At 43.8% G+C, this 24,030-nt stretch overlaps 1 protein-coding gene across 1 annotated transcript; it reads left to right on the top strand.

The window, feature by feature from the left end:
- The first annotated feature begins 938 nt into the window (after window positions 1-938).
- Window positions 939-23,219, top strand: LOC103176586 (protein FAM171B). Its single transcript, XM_042336243.1, has 8 exons — window positions 939-1,077; window positions 13,233-13,466; window positions 13,923-14,024; window positions 14,309-14,467; window positions 15,076-15,246; window positions 15,837-15,953; window positions 17,558-17,678; window positions 19,998-23,219. Exons 1-8 carry the CDS (start codon window positions 939-941, stop codon window positions 21,415-21,417), a joined length of 2,463 nt encoding a protein of 820 aa, XP_042192177.1. The 3' UTR covers window positions 21,418-23,219.
- The last annotated feature ends 811 nt before the right edge of the window (window positions 23,220-24,030 follow it).

Genomic DNA, 24,030 nt, shown 5'->3' with positions numbered 1-24,030 from the left:
CCGAGCGTTGGGTGGGGGTGGGGGGTGGGGGGGGGAATGGTCAGGGTGAGGGGAGGGAGGGAGCGAGGAGGGGGGGGAGGGGGGGGTGGGGTGGGGGTAGAGAGGCGAGAGGGGAGCCGAAGGCACGGTCCACGAGAAAGGTCTTGAAGGAGGAAACCGACTCGAGGGAGACCTAAGGGCTAACGGTACCCATCGGCGGCCATCGACGAGCCAATGGTACCAAAGCCCGACCAGTGTTGGAAGCCGCGTTAAGAGCCGTGAGCCCCCACCTGCGTGGAGAGCGCAGCGGCTTGAAAAAAAAACCCCAGAGAGAGAGAGACGTCGGCTGTGTGTGTGTGTGTTTGTTTTTAAACGGAACGGCGATGCGCCCGTTGCGTCCGGGTTGTTAAATATTTTCAGCCCTTTGCGAATAAAGTTGAGCGTCATTCGTGCCCGTGAGAGGGGGTCCGTCTGCCCTGTGTGTGGGTGTGTGGGTGTGTGTGTGTGTGGGGGGGGGGGGGGGGGGTTGCCTATGCTCTATGTGTATGTATGTGTGTGTGTGTGTATGATTGTGTGTAGGTGTGTGTGTGTGTGTGGGTGTGTGGGTCAGGGGGAGGGGGGAGGGGGGGGTTTGGCTGCTGCTGCTCCTCTGCGCTTGTTGTTGCTCACATCACCTGTAATTGCGGTGGGTGCCTGTGGGGGGGCGCTGTTGGCCGGGGAGGCGGTAGGGGCGGACGGGCAGGAGGGAGGGAGGGAGGGAGGCGAGAGGTGCGGGGCGGGGAGGCGGGTATTGGGCGGGGAGGCGGGTAGGGGGCGGGTATTGGGCGGGGAGGCGGGTATTGGGCGGGGAGGCGGGTGGCGGCGGCAGCGGCACGAGAGGCGGAGCTCGAGGCGGGGGAGCCCGGGCGCGCGGTCTCCGTGATGCGGCGGCCGTTGCTCCGCTGCTCGGCTGTGACACCATGTGGGCCGCACTGACCTGCGTCTCCCTCTCCCTCTGCCTCTCCCTCCCGGGCTGTGGCGGTGACGGGCTGAGCGGCGCGGCGGCGGCGGCGACACCCGCCCGAGAGCGGCTCCAGCGGCCCCCGGGCCACAGCTCAGGTGAGAGCACCACAACAACACCACCACCACCAGCGGAGCCCACACACCACCATCATCATCATCATCACCGACTCCCCATCAGCCTCTCTCCCCCTCCCCCCGGTCTGGTCCCCCCCCCGGGTCTGGTCCCCCCTCTCCCCCCCCCCCCCCCCCCCGGGTCTGGTCCCCCCTCTCCCCCCCCCCCCCCCGGGTCTGGTCCCCCCTCTCCCCCCCCCCCCCCCCCGGGTCTGGTCCCCCCTCTCCCCCCCCCCCCCCCGGGTCTGGTCCCCCTCTCCCCCCCCCCCCCGGGTCTGGTCCCCCCTCTCCCCCTATGTAACGGCAGTGTTTTATTTATTCTGTTCTCCTTCGTTTCCTTTCACTGATAAAACAGGTGAGAGAGAAGCGCAGCCCCGACCCCCCCACACACACATACACATACACCCCACACACACTCACACCCCCACACACACAGCCCCCCCCTCCCCCCCACACCCCCCCACACACACACACACCCACACCCCACACCCCCACACACACAGCCCCCCCCTCCCCCCCCACACACACACACCCCCCCCCACACACACAGTCCCCCTCCCCTCCCCGACTGACCCGAGATTCACCGTTACGACCCCCCCACCCCCCCATCATCCTTATCCCTCACTGTCCTCCCCTCGGCCCCTCCTCTGCCTCCGTACGGTTCCCAAAGGCACAGTCCGCACCGTGTAATGCACGTCAACAGTATTTTTTTTTATTGGGTGGATGATGGGTGGTGGGGGGGGGGGGGGGGAGGGGCGGTGGGGGGGAAGAAAGAGGAGGGGGTGAGCCATGGCGCTGTGCCTGTTTGCTGCAGACTCTTGTTTTGCATTGGTCTCCGATCGCTTCAGACCGTTCCTCACAAGACAAGGTGATGGCTTTTGTTCACGCCCGGAACGTGTCATTTTCAATCGGATGCTCACAGTGTGCGGTGCTGGTGCTGTGATGGTGGGAGCACGTCATGATGCGTTTTGGAGCCCGCGTGTGGGTTATACCTGTGGGGCTGAAGAGCAATGCTGGATGCGGGTCTGGGTGGGAGGACCTGACCCCGCGTGTGGTGTACGGTGTGCAGCAGACACGTGCAACACTCGCTCTCTGCCTTCCGTGCACGTTTACGCCATTGCTGGCGGTCTCTGGCTAATCCGAAGCCACTCCTTCACCCCAGGCTCCCGTCCGTTTCAGACCCGCTGTCCCCCCAAAAAAATACAGTCCGTCCACTTTGCGCTATGTTCGGTGAAGCGCTTTTGAGGCATCTCGAAGACGCGATAAGGCGCTGTGTCAAATGGAAGGATTGCTGTTAGGTCCGTTTCGGACCCGTTTTGAGGACCCATCAGATCGTTTTATTTATCACGAATAATTACCATTGCACCTGCAATTGACTTGCGTTACTTGACAATCCCAATTGTAAAGACAAGCCCCAAATCCACAGTGCGTAGAACACCACCGAGAATGAAAGGCGCAGGCAAAAAAAAAACTGCTGTAGATCAAAATGTGATTTGCGGGACTTCAGCTTGTTATTTTCAAAACCTGTAGATTGATAGAAGGAAAGATCGACAAATGTGAAGAATTCCAGACCTGAACTCCTGGCAAAGAATGAGTTAAGAGGAGGAAAGAATGAGTTTTGATCTCAGTGCATTTTTTTTCTAGTGCTTCACGTTTGTTGCTATATTCCTCGGTGATTTCAAAGATCTTAACAACAAAATTACATTTGTATAGTGCCTTTCACGTCGGGAGGACATCCCAAGGCACTGGACGTTAAGTGTTTTGGACGCGAGCTGGAGGTTGGGGAGGGTGGAGGGCGGGGTGGGGGGGGGCAGAAGGTGAGTGATTGAAGGCACTATAGAGAAGGAGGGTCTTGAGATGGGTCTTGAAGGAGGCAGTGGAGGGGGTGAGGCAGAGGAACTACGGGATGGAGTTCCAGAAGGTGGGGGCTGAAGGCCCACCAATGATGATGCGGGCAAGGCGGGGGAGGGTGAAGCAGGCTGGAGCCCGCTGAGAGGAGGAAGCGGGCAAGTTGGTAGGGGGTTACGAGGTCGCAGAGGTAGGGGGGAGCAAGGTCATGAAGGTGTTTGAAGGTGAAGACCAGGATCTTGAACTGTATCCTCTGTGTGATGGGAATCCAGTGGAGTCGGGTGAGGATGGGGATGATAGGGTCACAGAGCCTGATGTGGGAGAAGACATAAGCTGCAGAGTTTGGGATGATCTGCAGCCTATGGAGTGAGGAGTTGGTGAGGCTGACAAGCAGGGAGTTTGCATAGTCAAGCCTGGATGTTAGAGATGTGTGTATAAGGGTCTCAGCGGCCTGCACTATGAGACAGTGGCGGAGCCGGGCGATGTTGCAGAGGTGGGGGAAGGCAGAACAGATCATGGCACGGATGTGGGGTAGAAAGGATAGTTGAGGGTCAATCAAGACGCCAAGGTTCTGGACTGGCTCAGTGAGGTGGAGTGTGCATCCTTGGATGGTGATGGTGTCAGTGGTTGAGGTGCTGATGGGAGCCAAACAGGAGAGCCTCGGTTATGTTGACGTTCAACTGAAGAAAGTTTGCTCTCATCCATTGATGCCTGACAGACATTCTGTCAGCACAGCAGTGGTCCTGGAGTCGAGGGTGGAGGCAGAGAGATAGAGTTGGGCGTCTTCCGGATACATGTGGAAGTTGACCTCATGTCTGCGGATGATGTCACCAAGATGGAGCATATATGTATTGAAGAGGAAGGGACCAAGGACAGAGCCCTGAGGAACACCACACAAGGCGGTGCGAGGGCTAGAGGAGAAACCGGTTGTGGAGATGAAGTGTAAATGGTGTGAGAGGTAGGATCTGAACCAATTGGCTGTGCACAATTGGCCCTCGTTTTGCCCACAAATAAATAGTCAATTCACTTTACAGTATATTCTGTGAAGCGCTTTGAGACGTCCAGAAGATGTGATAAGGCACTATATCAAATGCAAGGATTATTATTATAACCATTCAAGGACAGAACCATGAAGGTTGAGGTGAGAGGAGAGGTGGTGGAGGAAGAAAGAGTAGTCAACAGTATCGAAGGCAGCAGAGAGGTCGAGGAGGACGAGGAGGCAGAGAACCAGTCGCTTCCCTAGGGAACATAATTTTATTGTGAAAATAATTTGTTTCACCTAAATGCTCAGCATTGTACATTGCTCGACAAAAGTGGTTTTGAACGTGTTCCAATTGTAATGAATACATTTTAATAAACCACAGTATTACCCACAATAATTGCTGAAGGTGTTGGCAGTATAGGAGTTAAAGCAGTAATTAATAAAATGAAAGTCCATACTACAGTAAGTTAAGATTGCTTTGACAATATCTCAAGAAGATCAGAAAGGGGAAAAACAGACAGCAGCTGTAGTAATCATGATGGATAATGTAAGTAGGACGATAAGTCTTTGAAAGCAGATGGACAAAGGCTTTACTGTTACAGCACATTGCATGAATCTAATATCTGCTTTTACATATACAGGTTCCGAATCATCAAAACAGTAACATAAAATTGGAAAAATATTTAAGTTCCAGGCTCTGTATTGACTAATAATCATAATAATAATCCTTGCATTTGATATAGCGCTTTTTCACATCTTCAATGACCCTTTATAGTGAATTTATCATTTTGCGAGCTTCCAGTACAAGTTTAATATTGGCACGCGTCATATCTGCCTCAGCATTCATCCAAGGTGGAGCTGGCCAATCTCTTGTGAAAGGTTTCAGGTTGGTATGGTTTGCCAGCAAAGGCCACATTTCCTGTGTACAGCCTTTTACACATAAACGCTGCACACTTTGTTTCCTGGGATTGCTATGTAACACTGCTCTTTATTGCAACAACAACAATTTATATAGCGGCCTTCACTCGGGGTAGCGTCCTGGAGCTCTTTACCGGAAATCTTTACTACCTATTACAGGAAACAATATCCAAGTTAGACACAGGAAGATAAAGATAATTAAATAACCATTCCCACACACCATCTAATTTGACAAAAGCTTCCACCTGTCTCCTCATGGAGGAATTGTGACGGGCTTTTTCTCAACCTGCACTTTGCTTATGCATCAACACATTAGAAAATTATTTATCACTAAGAATTACTGTTTGGAATGATCTGTGTGGCTCTAATACAACTGCAAGGTTTGAGCGATAAAACAGCCTCAGTCTTCTTGCAACTTGAGTAATTGTGATGTAATGAACAGTTCCTCAATTCGTATTGTCAACAGTAGAAATGTTAATAGAAATCTCGAGTGAGCAAGCCCGAAGACACTCTCTTCCACAATCCCTCCGCCTTGCCTTCTCTCTCTGCTTTCAAAACCTGTCTTTGATTGTGCTTTTGGCAATCCTCCACCCCCAGCTTGGGTTTCTACTCAGCCTTTTTAAAGGCTTCTTTGATGTTCTCCCTGTGTCAAAGGCATGAAGTATAGCATGTTTTTGTATTGTGTTTCGATCAACAACAAACTGCCAGGCAAGAATATTGGAAAGGCAGTATATTTAAATAACGGTCCTGCTACACCACGGAGACTGCCAGACTAACGGACAGTGACTGTGCTCTCCTTCTGTCGGACCATATTGAAGTCTGAACATATTCCTCAGATGGTGTGAGGCCCATCGATCCTCTCCCAATGTCTTGCTCCACATGACCCAAGTGCAGGGTGGAACAACAAACAACAAATTGCATTTATTTAGCGCCTTTCATACCAGAAGGAGTTGTCCGATTGTCCTAGGTAGAAATCACTAAAGATCATAAAACTGTACAAAAATATATTTAAAAAACTATATCCTGAGGGTGCACTGATCTTTAGGAAGAATGCGTTAGAAATATCAAAATACTCTTCTAATCAGTTATTGTATTCAAAATGTATACAAGTGTGGTAAATGCATTTTCTGTATAAAACTGAAATAAACTGATCATGCAAAATTAAAAGTCTCTCTGGAAGAGTTTGGCTCCTATAAAATGAATAACTCACTGTTTTACTCTATTTGCAGATGCTTTATTTTTTGCAAGTGTTCTGACTGATTTATTGTGAATCTGTCAAACACAGGAGTCTGGTAATCAGCATTACTCAAGTATTCATTAGCTCCTCAGGGGTTAGGATCATTTTTCATTGATCCACTTTTGGGTGCAGGTCAGATGGGCATCAAAGATTTGTTACAGCAGTCACAGACAAGCTCAGATAAATGGTTTGTTCTTGTTTACAGGCTTTTAAAACCCAAGCATGGCATCGCAGAAGCACTGCTCTTTAATTTATCTTGTCCCCTCCTTTCAATACTGGTGCCATTAAGTGATTTGTACTTTGGCCCCTTCACCTAGAATTCTCAACAAGAAATGTTAATGCTGTGTTTTACAGATCCAGTGTTGCTCATCAGGAATGATGGTCACTCATTTTGGTTTAAAAATGGGACCTCTTTTGATTTATATCCCCAGCAATCAATGAACACGGCATCAAATCCTTAAATTAGTTTCCAAGCTATTTGGAGTTGGAACTAATTATTTGTGTGAAGCTTTAATTAATGTGACAGTCAACTGAAAATAGTTCATAAAGGTTACAACAGAGATCTTTGTACTTAAGGGTAGAATTTGTACATGATAAACATGGTCTAGATTACATTTCATGTATAGTATTTGAATTCTTTATGACAGATGGTGTGTGTATATTGAATAAAATAACTTGCCTGTTGTAACTATAGTATATTGTAGTCTTTTTGAGTCTGGTGGCTAAAGCTCCTCACGTTTTAATCAGTGTAATAGATCAATCTGTGCAAATATATTGAAATCTGTTAAGCCAGATAGTGTATTTCCTTGTCTTGGGGGGGGGGGGTTGATATTTCCTACAGCAAAAATAATTTGCCAGAACACAGCAGAAGGATAGATAAGTCTCTCAGCCAGCTCAGAAGTTGCTAGACTGAATATCTGGAATGTGTTCCCTCTGGGAATCAATTAACATGATTTGATTAATCTGAAGAATTCTCACACTTTTTCCAGTCCTCTGATTTTTGTGTGTGTTTTGGGAGGGGGCAGTTTGTGGTGGGTAAATGGAGAGGAAGGGGGGGCAGGGGTGGGGGTCGGTAGGCGAGGGAGAAGGGAAGAAAAAACAGTGATCATGTGTTGACTGTATAAAGTTGTGTCATCAAAAGCTGTGTGACTGCAAATGCTCTTCTATGTCAATTACAAATATATGTAGAGAGAATGAATGCTCAGTCAGTTTTATACACTGAAGCTACTATTATAGCATTGAACCGTGAAAGATGAAAGGTTACACGATCAGTAGGACAGGTCTGAGTTCACGATAAAATGAAAGCCGGAAATTAGTTATTTGACATATTGATGTTTTGACATTATGGTGGGCTTTTATATGATTATGTTCAGCCTCTTTTGGATCAGTAGTAAGTAGGCGTAAACAGGAACCCAGTTGTTAGGTGATTGGTGGATTGTTTTTCCGGGGGTAATAATCCCTTCAAAAAAAAAATGTGGTCACTCGATCCACGACTGTTTGTGGGACACTACTGTGCGCAATTGGCTGCTGTGTTTCGCCCACAAAACACAGTCAATTCACTTTACAGTATATTCTGTGAAGCACTTTGAGACGTCTCGAAGATGTGATAAGGCGCTATATCAAATTAATGGATTGTTATTACTATCTTCAGAGGATCTGAACCGAGCGATTATTGCACCAGAATATTTCCGAAGTCAGAGTTGTGTATTGCACACTATTGTACTGAAATAATCCCAGCAATTCTACATACATGTGATTCAGTAAGATTTATCATTTATTCCAAGAATTTAGGTGCCGATAACACTAGAGCAAAGCTTGAGTCAGCTTATTCTGATCTCAGCCTCAAGGTAAAATTATGCTTTGCTTTATATATTATTATCGGGTTAGCATTGTTGTCTCAAAAAAATGAGAATGGTGCTACTGAAATAGAGCTAAAAATGCAGCGAATGCTGAAATATTTTACAATAAGCAATCAATTAGCACTTTTCAAAAGCATTATACGAATTAAAAGGCCAGTGTCACAGGTTAGATTTAATGTAATCTTGGAGAGTGTCCAGAATTTGCCGGATTCTTACATGCAGCCTTAATTTTGAAGCTCTTTTTTTCCCCAAGTTCCAGTAATACAAGGTTAGTCCTGTTATAAGTCATCCTGGTTCAATATGGGTTCACTTATAGCCTGGGTATACTGTGGACCTATGCTGTACTGGAAGCACAGTACAGCACGGCTCTAAAAAAAAATGGCTCACTTCCAGAACATCAAGTTGCTATTAAGTCGCTTCCTATGCACTGCACATGCACGCTATGCGCAAAAAGTGGTGCTAACATCATGTCCTATGTGCTGTATGCATGTATGCATGCATGTGCGCAAGCACTGCTGATTCAGCCATGTGTTCCACCTACTGAGTGCAATTGTGTAGGGGGTGAAGTCGGTGAGAATCTAGAAGCTTGCTTTTTTTCATGCTTCATTTTAATACGGACCCATAATACGTTATAGCAGGTTGCCCTGTATTGTGCTTCCGATAATACAGTATATTGCTGGAGGAATTGATTCTTGTTAGCTTTCTCTTGACAACAGGATGAATCAATAGCTGTAACATAAGAAAATATGTAACTGAATTGAAGGTCTTTAGGCATGATAAACTGAAAGCGAAGCAAGAACAATTTGTATGATTACCAATCACAGAGATTGCATTACATTCTGTAAAACACGTTTTTGTTTCCTTTTTATCTTGCAACTAGATATTTTGGGTTTATTAGTGGTTAGTCTGTATCGTCGCAGGATAGCACGAGGGACAAGAGAAGGTTTTGGAAGTGCAGTGAAGTGATTTGAAGAAGTCTGGATTCGAGGGAGGCTGATAGATCGTAAGGAAGCAGATGTGATATCCATATTACAGGAAGTTAGTTGCCAAAGCCATACTTGGCAACAATGTACTTGTGTATATGTATCCTGACCCCATAATTGAAAAACCGATGGAATGAATTAATACAGCTTCAGAAAGGAGCACAACACGTCAGACTGTCCTCATGGACTTTTACGAGGAGCTGATCTCCCACAAATGTTGTCTACTTTACACATTGTTCCTTTCTAGAGTGCTTTTTGGAATACTGTTGTATCTCAGTCAGATTGATAGGTTCAGTGAATTTTCCCTCGTAGCAAAACAGTCTGGTCTGGACTAAGAGTTACAGAGCTTTGAAAATTGAGCAAATGTTCTCTCCATTTGGGAAATTCAAGGGAGAACGTCCTACGATTCATCTGGACGTTATGTAAAAACAGGAACACCTAGATGCTAAATTAATCAAACATTTAACACTCTGGGTGATGAGAGATTGTGTTGTTACTAAAGCAATATTTTTACTTTTAATTTGCTCAACATCTACAGGAATAAAATCAAGGGTGGGGCAGTTGAGTTAATGTGTTTTCCTTTCATTTCTGAGACCTATGTTGTCACGAGGGAGACAAGCCACAGCAATATGGGAGGCAGGAAAAAAATAATCTTGGTGTCGTAAGAGGTGTTTTCAGACACTGAGGTGAAGATGTGTTGCTGAAAGAGAGTGAATTGCCCATTATTGTACATCAGGCTTGATTTGTACTTTGTGTTCAGCCTCATCAGGAGCTGGGTTTAGATTGTTCAGACTTAATTCACATGAGAACATAAGAAGTGCTAGACTTCCACCCTCGCTCGCCTCCACTGGCTTCCCACCCCCCAGAGGATCGAATTCAAGATCCTCATCCTCACCTACAAGGCCATTCACGGCCTCGCTCCCTCCTACTTCTCCGACTTACTATCCCCCTATCTACCTGCCCGTACCCTCCGTTCCTCTGGCTCCAGTCTACTCCACATCCTCCGCCCCAACCGCCCTACCATCAGTGGCCGGGCCTTCAGCCTCTCAGCTCCGAGGCTCTGGAACTCTATCCCCCAGTGCCTTCGCCGCCTCCTCCCTTTCCTCCTTCAAGGCCGCTCTCAAGACCTTTCTCTTTAACCGTGCCTTCAGCTCCCCTCTCAACTCTCTACCCCTTCCTCGCCCCCTCCCTTCCCTCACCCTGACCATTTCCCCCCTCCTCGCTCCCTCCCTTCTCTCCCCTCACCCTGACCATTTCCCCCCTGCTCAGGTCCTGACCCAACTGTCCAGCGCTTTGGGACGTCCTCCCGACGTGAAAGGCGCTCTATAAATGGAATCTTGTTGTTGTTGTAGACGAAAAAAGACCCAAGGTCCATTTAGTTAGCTTTCCACCTTCCTGACAGTCACATGCACAAATGTCTGAACTACCTATGTACTATATCCCATAATGTTAGCACATAGCACACTTACGGTCAACAGAGGAAAAGTAGATCTATCTGTGATGGATTTGTACCCCTTTGTACTGAAAGAGGACTGTAAATTATTGGAAAAAGGTAATCCAAGCATAATTTAAAATTTTAAAATTTAATTTAAAAATCCATTAAAGTCCGTGGACAGAAGCAACATCCAGATCTTGTTCGTTGAGGCTGTGCACCATAAGGCGATAACTGGGTGTTTGGGCTCAAAGGATCACAAAATACCCTCTTCCGAGAGATCCACATGTGCTGAGAATGAAAGGAACAGCCTGCTGAAGCCAGATGATGCTTTCACAGGTCACTGGTTCGCATTAATTTGAAGAGCTCAAAAGGAGTGCTGAACTATTACTTGGTACATACAAGTGATAATGACCATATTGGCAGGATAATGGTTCATTCAGGCAGGAAACCCTATTACACACCATCCATTGGAATAAATCTCCAACTTAGAGTGTGAAATATCGCAATGAAGATGCTATATGAAATGCAAGGATTATTATATATATTATATATATATGTACTAGCTGTACCTTTTGCTGTTACGCTTGCTACCAGTTTCATTTAATCAGCCATCCATCTTTCGTCTGGCATTTTTATTTATCTTTGAATGGCTTGATCTTCGGTTTTAAGGGATAAAGATACCTAAGGATTAAGAAAATGTTCTATTGAACTCGTTAGCATCCCATGTTCACATAGTTGCGCACACATCCTTTTGGGAGGACTACTATGTGAGGACTCATGGTTGGGAGGACTTGTTGGGAGTCCATATATGTGTGATGAACTTGTTTAGGTCACGATAGGAGATCCCTGAAAAATGTATGCCCATGTAAGAACTTTCCGATGAGGTATAAATCATGTCTCTATGTCAATCGGTTATTGCGTTCTTGGCAGTCAGACAGACATTTCATTTTTATTAGTATAGAAGATGTATAACAGTATTATTACTCAAAAGAAATATTAAACTGGAACGTTTTATCTCTACTGGTAAATTGTTCATCTTCTGCAAAGCTTTTGGGAGAAGTTGCCAAGGAAGAATCTCCCATTTTATTTTTCCCCAAATTCTGTGTTGCTCAGTGTTGAATTTTAATTTAGTATCACCTCTGATTTCAGGAATATGGTTCATTGGATCAGTCTTTATATGAAGTGCAGGAATGGAGATCGTGTGTAGCTAATACCATTTGTGTGTTCAGAATTAAGAGCCGGTGAGCAGAAAGACATCAACACGGATCCTGATCCATTACTTCCAGATCTTTTCCTGCGTCTTCGAAGTAAGGTTGAAATAGTTTTGTAAAGCACAATGAGGAGACTGACAGGAGGCTAGGGTGTTCATCTTCAATGGTCGAATGTTATTCATTTCTGTCAGGAGCTTACCAGACCTCAGTGTGAGGACAACAGTGGCACCATCTGGTGTCTTATGCCAACTCGGTGCCTGAATTGCAAGGATGTTTAGATACCACCACATGATCTCTCCGAGGCAGAGGAACTTCATGCGCTGTAGGTTGATTGATGTTTGTTCTGGTGGCAGCCTCAGAATTAAAATTACACTGCCCGATGTCCAACACCCACCGTGATCGCACCAGGTGTTCTGTATCTAATTTACTGCTCTCTTTCTGAGCCCGAGGTCTATGACAGAAGTAGCAAGACGAGAATGCACCCAGGAAAAACAGCTAGCCTGGAATCTGCATTTATTTGGTGTGGGCATCAGCAATTTGTTTTTAATCTGTATATGCTCTATTGTTCCCGTTTTTCTCTTAATTTTTCTGTTGTATGTGTTGACCTGAAGCTTGCTCAAAGTAATGTAACAGTAACCACATGAGAATTGGTGTTCTCCAGCTGTCAGTGTTTGATTTGTGCCAGGCTACAGATTGGATTTGCAATGGCAATTGCAGATTTTGGCCAAGTTCCTACCAGTTTCAATCTTTCACCCTGTTTTCTATAAAGTAGCAACTGCCATTGACGGAGAGGATCAGCCAATGCGACCCACCCTCAAATACTGGACAATCAAACCAGGGCTAAAAAAGAAAAGGCATATCATTGTTTTTGATGTTTGGAACGGTTTTAGTTTTGTACCAGGAAATAAACATTACAGTTTACGAAACTGCAACGAGAGCATTTTCAGGGTGGAGAGGTGTTTGGGTTTCTTCCCATTTGCCTGATATTTTTTATTACCATTCTCCACTGTTTGTCACCCACGCTGGACAAAGAAAGGTATTTCTGATAGCCGGTGAATTGGAATTGATAGAGCTGACAGTCTGGATGTATTAGGGTTAGATGCTAGATGTTAGATCTGTTACCCTGTAATGAGGGACAGATGTTGCAGTAAAATGTACTGGGTGTTTTATCATCAAACCTGAAAGCTTTTTGTCAGTCAGCTGGAAGGCAACTCCTGAATGTAACTTGTTCGTTCAGACCATTACAAAATAAATAAATTATTCAGCAAATGGTGATCATAATATAAGGCAAGAATGACTGGACCTCCAACGTGAGCTAGATCAATGTGATTTAATTACCCTCCTCAACTTGTAAATTACCCACCATATCCCACAAAGATCCTAGTCAAGAAAAGAGTCCCAACTGTAGGCTAATTTAAGGCTTTTAACCATTTCTTTCATACACATTCCTTGCCTGTTGAGACCCATACTTTTCAAAGAGTTAATCTCGGATATAACCACCTACAGTTCTGGCCCTGTGGAATGAATACAATTTTGTAAAATAATACTGGCCCACACGCTGGAGAGGATCCTAAAGCAAACAGCTTTTCTTTGTGGATATTTAAAAGTTTTCATTCTTGAATATTGAACAGAACTGTCACCATGGTGTTCACCTGCTGTTGTTTCAGGGACCATATTTACCTTGAAGGTGCAAATAAACGATGCGGTCACTCGCCATTATCTACAAGAGGCCCACGTCGATGTCTTTGTTAATCACACAAAGACCAACTCTGCGTTCACTGAAGACAGCGGAGGTGTGGTCTTCAGAGTACCTTATGAACTGGGCCTTACCCTGACTGTCACAGCTAGCAAAGGAGGCTACGTGCTAACATCTTTGCCTTGGAAAACCAGAAGAGTGCCAGGTAAGCTACACCTCCCCTGTTCTTGTGATTCACCAAGCCATTGTGTTGACTGACTGCGTACCTTTTGGTAGGTAATTCGAAATGGGGCACAAGGCAAAGGGATTTTGGTAGAGTGCCAGAAGGCGGGGGAGCAGAGGCTGAAAGCTCAGCTGCTCATAGTGGGACCAAGGGGGAGAGAGACATTTAACACTGTTTGACACATTTTCCATCTGCCACTGTGTTACTAAGTTGGCAGTTTTGCATTAACTGACAGGAGGGGCAGAATATACATCCGACAACTAACACAGCACGCATTTTCAGGATGCTCACTATCCATGGGAAATTTTACAATAATAATAATCCTTACATTTGACATAACATCTTTCATTCAGGAGGACATCTCAAAGCAATATACAGGATATACTGTAAACTGTGGGGACTATGTATTATGGGCTATTTACTGTTTCTTTCTGCCAGTGTTTGCAGCTGTAACCCTTTCAATGCTGCCACAAAGTCGAGCGAGTCTCTGGCTGTTTGAAGATACCGTGTTAATTACAGGAGGAAAAATGGGTGGGTTAAGTAAGTGACTATCTTTATTATTCATTTACTATTCTTACCACTGATAACTGAAATTACTGGAATGGAAATTATTGCTTATATTAAGTGAGTGAATGTAGTGCTGACATTTCCTTTAGAAGTAGCTAACCTTCGTGCTGTGGAATGAGGATTGACACTCTGTAACTGACTCGTGAATGGAGCCATCTGATTTACATTGCTATTTAACATCTGTAACAGGAGTCAGTAAGATACTGCTGTTAAGCAGGTATTTTCTGTCATAATGATCTGTCTCGTTTCCATTCCAGATGACAAATCACATCCTAGTGTCCAGTTTCCAAAGGGATCATTGAAATTACCAGAAAAGATCACTTTTTCTAATCTAACAGCCTATCTCACAGCTCCACAACCCCCCTGGGGTACAGACAATTTTCTCACTACACTGGGGACTCTAATGAACAAGTCAGGTAAGCCTTGCTTACTTCTTGCAATCATTGCTCTCTCTATTCTAGCTTTTTTTGTTTTCATATAGTAACACTTTTGTGCACCAAAGCTTTGGATAATATTGAATGAAGTAACTTATTAAAAATAATTGTTTAGGGACATGAGTGGTGCAATGAACTAGCAGTCTTCCTTTATGTGTTAGGCCAAGGTTCTGTTCCAGCTCTGTTTAATGAACTGAAAGAATCTTTGCTGCTGGCTGTGCCGGTGCTATGTGAAATGTGCTTGAGCAATTTCAACCCCACAGCACACCGTTTACCCCACAGCATAATGTTTTCCGTCATACTGGTTATATAGGGACCTCCTTCGCAGAGATTTTAAAGGTGGCTGGTGTGGAAAATTGAAAGATTCACTCTAGATGCAGGAGTACTCTTCAAAGGAGGAGGAGGAGTGTTACATTGGCTGTGAACTAAACACTAGGAGTAGCAAACAGAAAGAAACATTTTTGATATTTAAGAGAAAGTAAAAACCATGTATTTTAGGTGAATGTTGGGAAGGATAGGGACTGCCCTTAATCCAGCACTGAGTTCACTAACTGGTTTGCTGGATTTAATACAGATGCTTTGTGTTCCAGGCTTGAAGAGCATTGAGCTGACGCCTCTGGCTGCTATCAGTGTTCAGCTATTTTCTGCAGAAGAAGATATGACGGTGACTGGGCCAATCCACATTACATTACCTCTGCCTCCAACACACCGAGTGAGACATGCAGATGCTCTTCCAGCCTGGACATTTGACCTGAAAATTGGTATGTCAGGAAATGGCATTACAAATGATGCCTAATGTGAAATACAGGCACTGAAGGTGTTTCAGAGACACAGGCAGGATTACTAAAGTGCAGCAGTGGCGCAATGATGACCTCAAGGGTTTATTCTGTTTCTAGGGAATGCATTTTAATCGGTTTATGCCAACTTCAGCTAACTTTGCACCTACATACAAACTGGCAATTAGTTAATTGCACCTCTTACCCTTTGAAACTATTGCCTGCCTTTTCTCTACATCCTTTAATACCTTGACTTCCTTAGCATTTAGCTAAATCCCTTTCAAATACTTAAACTGATTCTGATCTTTGGCCTCCTAGGGCAGGGCATTCCGTATTCTGACAATTTGTGTCAATTGAATCTAAACATAGACCTCTATCTCTCTCTCTCTCTCTATATATATATATGTGTATATATTATTTATGTATATACATTACTTGGTAGGTAATAAAAAGTGAACTGTTTTATCTTGTGTTGCTTTGTGGTCCAATGTAAATCAGAAGTGTATGTGGATTCTAAACTTAATTGCAAACAACGAGAAATATAGTACGCACTCTTAATTCATTTTTCATTACAGGTGCTTGGGTAAATAGAGGAGTCGGAATGGTTAAGAACGAGGGTGGACGTCTTATATGGATATATGAAGCTCCTCATCTGGGACACTGGATAGCTGCCCCATTATCTATAAACACAGGTAAATGCACACGTTCTTCATTTAACCTCAGAGTAAGCAGTGTTATTTTCCAACATCTTATAATTCCTGACATTCTACAATTTCTGGAAGTGGGGCTGAGTATTCTAAGCCTGTGCTTCTGGAGCAGTAAGTATATAGAGTTATGGGTTACATGGTAATCAACAGTATTCACTGACAAAGAAAATCTTAAATTTACACTGCTTTCATTTTAGTGCAGAAATGTGACTCCAACTTAACCTCACAAAGCAACTGGATCCTTGGTCAAACTGGATTGAGTTTAATTGCTTTAAACAGTGGCAATCTGCTTCACAGATTTGTTCTGAAAGTTCTGAAATCATTGAGGTGAATGATGAACATGTTTTGAGCTTTTAATTAATATATTTTTACGTACCAGGATCCATAGACCCACCATTGTGTTCTTATTCAGTGGGGTCGGCAGCGCTGCTAGGCCCTGAGGCTGAAGGAACCGTGCATACCAAAATAACTCCTGTGTTGGCTTTGTTCTCCTTGAGGAACTAAAATACTGGCACAACTTGAGACGAGCTCCTGGAAGATTCTAGGTTGTCTTTAATTGATCTCACCCTCAGAAAATATGGCAAATAATAAATTAGAATGTGTTAACAGATTCAAAATTCTGCAGTAACAGTACATTTTTGTTGGATGCATTTAGCAAAACAGCAATGTCATTCTGGTATGTTTGAGATGGCGATGGAAGGAACACAGCCAAGTTTTTCAGTTCATTCGAAAGGAGACTGAAAGTTGGCAGTCGTGGTCAAATGCTTCTCATTACTATTGTGTATTGGCCTACATTGGCATTGCAAGAGATTGCATTATAATTACATTTTAGTTGGATAATTTATCCTGATTCATAATTCTCTCCAGGAGGGCGATTCAAAATATATTATTTGAGAGATTCATTCTACGTGAAAGGCACTATATAAGGGCAAGTAGTTGTATGTAAGGGTATGTGAAATATTTTTCCTTTTCACTCTTTTGATGTTGCAATGCTCCCACTCTGTCTCAGTGCCAAACAGCATTCCCAAACTGAAAGACAGGGAATCGACTTCTGGCCGAGAGTTAATGACGAGAGCTGCAAAGGAACAACCCTCTGGGGTTGCATCTTTTATTTCTTCTCCGTCCCTCCCTCCTTGGGAAAATGTTCAGCATCCACTTGGTGCTGCCTCCGGGTAGACTTATTGACCATGTTGAACATGTTATTAAGTACAATTTATTTATGCCCTCTATTTACCGGGCTTCGTAGTAAATTACTGATGGGGGTCGAGACAGGATACATATTAGTTTCCAAGAGGTAACTAGATAAATGTCTAAAAATAAATCATTTTCAGGAATATGGGGAAAAACGCAGATAAATGCTAGTGGGTGGATTACGCTTTCAAAGAGCCAGCACAAATACGACGGGCCGAATGGCTGCCTTCCGTGCTGTAAATTTCTATGATTCTAATGTTGATTCTGTGTTTAGTGTAAACTTATACACAGCCTGTGTCATTTACTGAAGTCTCAGCAAACAGACTGTCCCATTTCAAAATAAGATGCAGAGAAATGCGAAGCTCGGACATTATTAATGTCTGGTTTGGTTCATCCAGGTTCTATTGATCGAATAGCAAAGGATATAACTGCCTACCACAGCGTGCTGCTGGTGGCCATCCTAGGAGGAACTGCAGTGATCCTTGTGGGGTTCGTGGCTGTGCTCTTTTGTTACTGCAGGTAGGGGAGTTGGATATCCCGATCTGTCTGTAGACACCTATACCACTGGAGTATCGTAAGTGTCCCAGATGAATATGTACATCTTCAAGTGTTTTGTTTTCGAGAAAAGTAGTATTTGATAAAATGCTGTTTGAATGGCTTATTCGTATAGTGCATGACCATTCAATCCTGTTAAAATCAAGTGGCTTTCCCAAATCCTGATCAGACAAGTGTCTTTGTAAAGAGATCCCTACTCCCTTCCAGCACACAGCTACCTGTCAAATGACCTGGGGTTGGAAGCAGCAATGTATAAACTGCCGGCTTTGATCCAGGTGCAGTTAATCATTTTCAACACTTTTGATGAAGTGGAAGACTGAAGCATAGCAAATTCTGCACTACAGACACCACCCCTGCTGACCGCCTCAGACTGCCTGAGGTCACAAATGTAAAAGAAAACGCCATTTGATAAAGTATTAAAATGTTGTTTAAAAGCAAAATAAAGATTGCTGTGGTTTCCACGACTGCTGGGGCATATATGCCTCCACTATCCCCCCCCCATTCCTCCAAACTAGTTGCAGTTACTGAACTGTCAGGGAATGGGCATAAGAGAAGTGGCTGAACGAGAATGGAGGAGGCTCCATCATGCCTGTCCCAACGGCTGCTCCCATAAGCTGTTCAGCAGCTTGCCCTCTTGGCAGGCAGCAGGAACATGAATCTTTACCCAGATTTCAGTAATAATTCACTGGAGCACAAATCACTAGTTCAAGGCCTCAAGGCAGCAGTTTGGTTTGAAGCCTCTTCCTCCCCTTGACCTGCCTGTCTGAATTACTGTGCCCTGCCATCGCTCCGGGGCACCACATTCTCTCATACCTATTGATTAATTCAAATGAACCCTGTGGTCTGATGGTTGTTCCTCATAATGTTTATTATAAAATTTTGTGCATACAATTGTCGTAATTTTGTGTATAAAATTGCAGTAATTTGGTGCATAAAATTGTACTAATGGAAATATTTTGGGAATAATTGGAAGATTCATCCCAGGTTGACACGATTGTGAGATCGTCCAGCAAGGGCCTGAAAGAATTTTTGTTTCAGATCCTTTCCAGAACCACAATGACGTGAATTAACTTCCACTACATTCCCTGTGTTGATATTAACACACGATATTTCGTGTTCCTCCACAATAATACACAGTCACTCCACTTTATAGTATATCCTGTGAAGTACTTAGAGAAGTCTTCTTGGCTTGAAAGGCTCTATATCAAATTTAAGAATGATTATTATTTGACTTAGACAAAACAAATCTCTTTATTTTAGTTAGACTAATCATTGGTTGATTGATGTCTGATTTCTAACTTCTCATCGTAGGCAAACAATGTTCGTCTCAGAGCTGACATTTATATTTACTTCCTGATCCTGTCGCATTAAATTTAATAGTCACCAGGGAACTGTAAATCTTCGTAGTGTTTTGGGATTAAGTGTCTGGAGTGTGCTCCAGCCATTATTATAATTTTGTACTCTGGGCTCAGTTCAGGCTCTGGGATGTGGCCAAAATGGCCATTGTTCATGGTGAGCTTTCGAAATGAGTGTTGGCTAATTCCACTGTGGGGGGAAGGGGCAGAATCGCAGCCCAATCCTATCCTCAACCAACAGCCATACAAACTTGCATTTCAGGTGGGTCTCTGGATAGAGATCAACAATAAATTACACTTGTATAGCGCCCTTCCACGTCGGAAAGACCTCCCAGGGTGATGGACAATCAGGTGTTTTGAACCCGAGCTGGGAGTTGGGGTCAGGATGGGTGGAGGCCAGGGGGGTGGTGGTGGGAGTGTGGCCAAAGGCACGGAAGAAGAAGAAACTGGAGTGGAAATGCTGGGTATGTTTTCCCTTGTTAACAAACAAAGTTTCCTTTCCTTAATAAAGAGTTGCTGAGGCCCATTATTGCACCCTAACCCCTGGCACTGGGATTGAAACCTTCAGCTTTTTGGTGTTCATGTGGACCGCTGTACAAGGTTTCTAATCGCACTCACTATTGGAGTTCTCTGGTGTAACTCGCCATTCTCTGGAAGGTTGGGAGTCATTCTTTTTGTCGGGTATCATGGTCTCTTTGCAGTTCAATATTTGGCAAAATACAAGCTCGTCTTTCAATTCAATAGCTTCAAGAAACTGCCCGGGGCCACTGTTTTTCCACTACATTGTTGCTTCTGCTATTGAAACCAGGGCACTGTCACTGCCTAAATAACACTGATGTTCTCTTCTAACTGCTGGTAAATTAGTGCTGTCACTTCATTTGTGTTGGAAAAAGGCTCCTCAACAAGAATGTTCTTGATTTCTTAACAGAGGAAGGTATTGCAAACCACGGAAGAAACGGAGAAGGAAGACTAAAATGGAGCCATCGAAGAAAGACCAGACCACTGCGACCACTCATGTTAATCTGACCCCCTCCATTAAAGACAACTTGAAATCTGATGAGAACTCTGGTTCCCAACAAGCCAAGATCCTCTCTTACAGTCCCAGGAGGGAATTGACCAGCAAAGAAGTCGATGACTTCTGTAAACGTGTAGGGAAAACGGCCGAAGCGAAAAACAAAGAGAGCTGCAAGATTTACGTCGAAAACGTCACGGTTCGTTCTCGGAGAAGATTAGGAGAAACCAGTCACCAGAGGGAACCGACCTCTCAGCAAGTATTCAGCAGCGCTGCCGAGCTGCCCAAAAATGCATTGCAAATCAAACATATGAAAATGTTAGCCAAGCGAAAGGACATCACAGAAGAGCAGTACAAGACTCTGCATCCAACGAACGAAGAAACATACCCACTGCCTAATATTTTGAACAAACATTTTCCTATTTACAATCCTTCTGTCACCATCCTGCAAACGCCAGACCACTTTCTTACTCCAGGCCAGGTTTCTAGGTCAGCAACAATGCCTCGAAACAGGCAGATGATCTACAGCCCTCTGGCTGAGCCAGTAACCAGGGACAGCTACACTCAGACACTGCCTAAAATGCCAATGCATTCTCAGCAGCAGGCAGAAGCCCACAGAGAACAGCAAGCTCTTCAGGCACAGCAGGAGTACATCAATTCCAAACAAGAGCTGGACTCCAACCCAACCATCCCTGCTAACTGGGGGAGGTACAGTAACAATCTGTTGGAATCTGTGTCAGTCCCTGGCACACTGAATGAAGCGGGAGGAATGACTCCATTTGCCACTGAACTGCAGGGCATATCTGAGCAGACCCTGTTAGAACTGACCAAAGGCAAGCCCTCACCTCACCCGAGAGCGTGGTTTGTGTCGCTGGAGGGCAAGCCGGTGCCTCAAATCCGCCATTCCTGCGTCAACGCCCAGAAACCGAAGAAGACGCACAGCAATGACACCAGCCTGGATTCCGGAGTCGATATGAACGAGCATCTCATTGGGAAGAAGCTCGAGAAAGAAAAGACTTTCGTCAAGAGTACGACTCCATCGAAGAACCTTTACTCAGAAGAGATGGACTTAAGCGGCAGTGAAAATGGGACTGCGGTCTGCAGCCCGGAGGACCTAACCTTGAGGCACGTGCTGGATGGGAAGAACGGACAGTTGGTGGAAGAGGCACTTTCTCAACAAGAAGAGCTCGGCGACAGGGGCTCGCAGCCAGAGTGCAGGCTAGGCATGATTCCTCAACGCAAAAAGGGGAAAAGGAATAGTGACCAAGGAGAGGAGGATGGTAAGAAGAGCGTTTGGCAAAAGAGAGAGGAGCGGCCACTTATCTCTTTAAACTAAGTACATTGTCTCTAAATCTTCAGATTACAATAAAGCACAGTGTTTGTTTTGTTCACCGAGTTTGTACAGACGTTACTTTTACTAATATTGCAGCTCACTGTATATCGCTCGGATCTCTGCGTGCATTAAATTCACTGTAAATACGTCAACAGATGGACATTGCAAACCTTCCTGACTGACGATGCGAAGCACTAGCTATATGTGCTCTTCAAATGCTTTGCCACTTTCAACGTGTTGAAGATCATCTGCTCACAGTGTGCACTCTCTTTTACATTAGGAGTCAATCCCATTTTTTTGTTTCTCTCTATCTCTCACCTCTGCCACTATCAAGATTTAGCAAGAAAAGGAGACAAATTAAAAGCCCAGTGGCATTACTGCTGGGTGTCTGTTCTGTTCCTTGAATATCTGTCAGTATAAAGCACTTCTTGCCAGTTGCAATCGAGTGCCCCGAACAAGGACTGATGTGAGACTGATAATCATGTTCTAGATGAGATGCTGACACAGACCTGCACTCGTATTATAAGGACCGAGGCAAACACTGTACAGCTTCACCTGCAGACAGCTGGCATAACCTGTTGTGTTTGATTGTGAGAGTAATTAATGGCGTGGTGGAGTTTGGCATCTGATGCAAATTGTTCATTCCCAATATGTGATATATGATATAGTTTTACATTGAAATATACTTTTCTAAAATGTTAAACCTTGTATGTTTTTTTTAAAAAAAACATAGATTCCCAGAAGCACAAATTTTAAGGGTTGCTGGAAATTGTAAAGTTTGCATGAGGCTTTGGAAGCACTGATTTCAGGATGCACAAAGCAACTTTCTTTTTTTTGAAAACAAAGTGGGTCTGATGCAGATTCAGGAAATGTATGGCTTCTGCAGTCTGAGAAACTGCTGTCAGTGTGGAAACAAAAAGGCAAATATTACAAACAAATCTGAAAGATTTACTGTGTTGAACGATATTGTAAAGCCACTTCAATGCACAGTGCAAAGGTTCATTTCTGACTAAATTCTTAACAACCAATCATTTTGAACTTTTATCATTTGTTCTTATTGTGACAGAGGTGGGTAGAATAAACCGAGTAAATTGCTTTTAAAATATTCTCTCAACCAACTTCTAATAAACACTTATGTCCATTTCCATTTTCTGAATTCTCATCACAAGCCCAGTTTATTACTTTTATTGTACATGGAAGAATTTGCCTTTTGATGTGTTATTAGTGACTAGATTCTGTGTCTTCTAGGACTTTTGAAGCTGATCATTGGCTAAAATAGCACAGAAAAGATCATTTAAGATCTTTTGCAATTTGAGTTGAATTTTAGTTATTAATTTATTATTGCCGATATTCTGGTTTGCTGATATCAGGAGAATTATCTGACCAGAATATAACTACGTTAGTTAAATTTGTAATGTAAAGTTGTGTAGCTAATGTTCAACTTATTTTTACCTTCGCTTTGTCAGTTCGGAGTCAGTGTTTTCAGTGAGTAAAGTGCATTGGAATGGAAAACTTGCATTTTCATTTTGTTAATTGCTGTAATAGAAGGAGGAGTCATTGTTTTGAAAGACCATCAGGAAGTAATTTAATGTGTTATGGTTTGAGAAAGATGGTGTAATTTATTGAGTGTGTTGTCAAGCATGGTTGCATGTTTTCCATACATTGTTGTTCATTCTCAAAGCCGGTTTTGCTATTTAGACCGTTTTCCATTGGTGTAGTATTTCTAAGAACTCGTGGAATCCATTCAGAATTGTTTAAATGCACTGTTTAAATTCCAATAAAATAGAATCGTGTTTTCTTTACATTGAATTTGTTGGACTCTCATGCAAGATCCTTTATTCAACAAGGAAACCAATTATTTAATCCAAATGGCTTCTGATTTTTGTTGTTGTTGCCATTTTATGATCATTGGTTTTGCTTCCTTTGTACAACAATTGCATCTGTTCAAAGATAATTCTGAAGGACTTTGTCCAACAAATGCACAGGCAATCCAATTTACAGTATATCCTGTGAAGCACTTTGAGACATCTCGATGATGTGATAGGGTGTTAAAACAAATGCAAGGATTACTATGATCATTATTCACCATAAGTAATAACAAACCTTGTATCTGTAATCCTTTTACAAAACTAAAGGAGAAACGTGTGAAACGACGAAAGTGCAACATCCAGAGAAAGGTAGTAGCACAAAGGATTGTTGCTGAGATGAAACGTCAATATGACCATAGCGCACATTTCCGTAAATCACCCAGCATCTCCCAGGGCTCTTAAAGAGTATGTTAAGATAGTTTCTATGGGATATTGTGGAGTCCTGTAGCTCAGTGGTTAGAGCACTCGCCTTGCAAGCAAGAGACCTGCATTTGATTCGTGGCAGGACAAAATGTTGAGCAAGTTTCCTTATTTCACACGGCTCTGTTTACCTAGCAGTAAGTAGGAACCTGGTTGTTAGTTGATTGGCGGATCGCTTTTCCGGGGGTAATAATTCCTTCAAAAATAATAATTTGGTCACTCAATCCACAACTGTTTGTGGGGCGCCGCTGTGCGCAATTGGTTGCCGTATTTTGCCCACAAAATACAGTTGATTCACTTTACATATATTCTGTGAAATGCTTTGAGA

The sequence above is a fragment of the Callorhinchus milii genome, unplaced genomic scaffold (genome assembly GCF_018977255.1).
Source record: "Callorhinchus milii isolate IMCB2004 unplaced genomic scaffold, IMCB_Cmil_1.0 Scaffold6, whole genome shotgun sequence".
NCBI classification, from domain to species: domain Eukaryota; kingdom Metazoa; phylum Chordata; class Chondrichthyes; order Chimaeriformes; family Callorhinchidae; genus Callorhinchus; species Callorhinchus milii.
This window is presented reverse-complemented; position numbering and strand designations above follow the sequence as displayed.

Excerpts from the sequence above, each read along its gene's own strand:
- LOC103176586 (XM_042336243.1), top strand. The coding sequence starts at position 939 with ATGTGGGCCGCACTGACCTGCGTCTCCCTCTCCCTCTGCCTCTCCCTC. Across the intron at positions 14,025-14,308 it reads AGGAAAAATGGGTGGGTTAA|ATGACAAATCACATCCTAGT; the intron begins GTAAGTGACTAT and ends TTTCCATTCCAG. Across the intron at positions 17,679-19,997 it reads GTGCTCTTTTGTTACTGCAG|AGGAAGGTATTGCAAACCAC; the intron begins GTAGGGGAGTTG and ends ATTTCTTAACAG.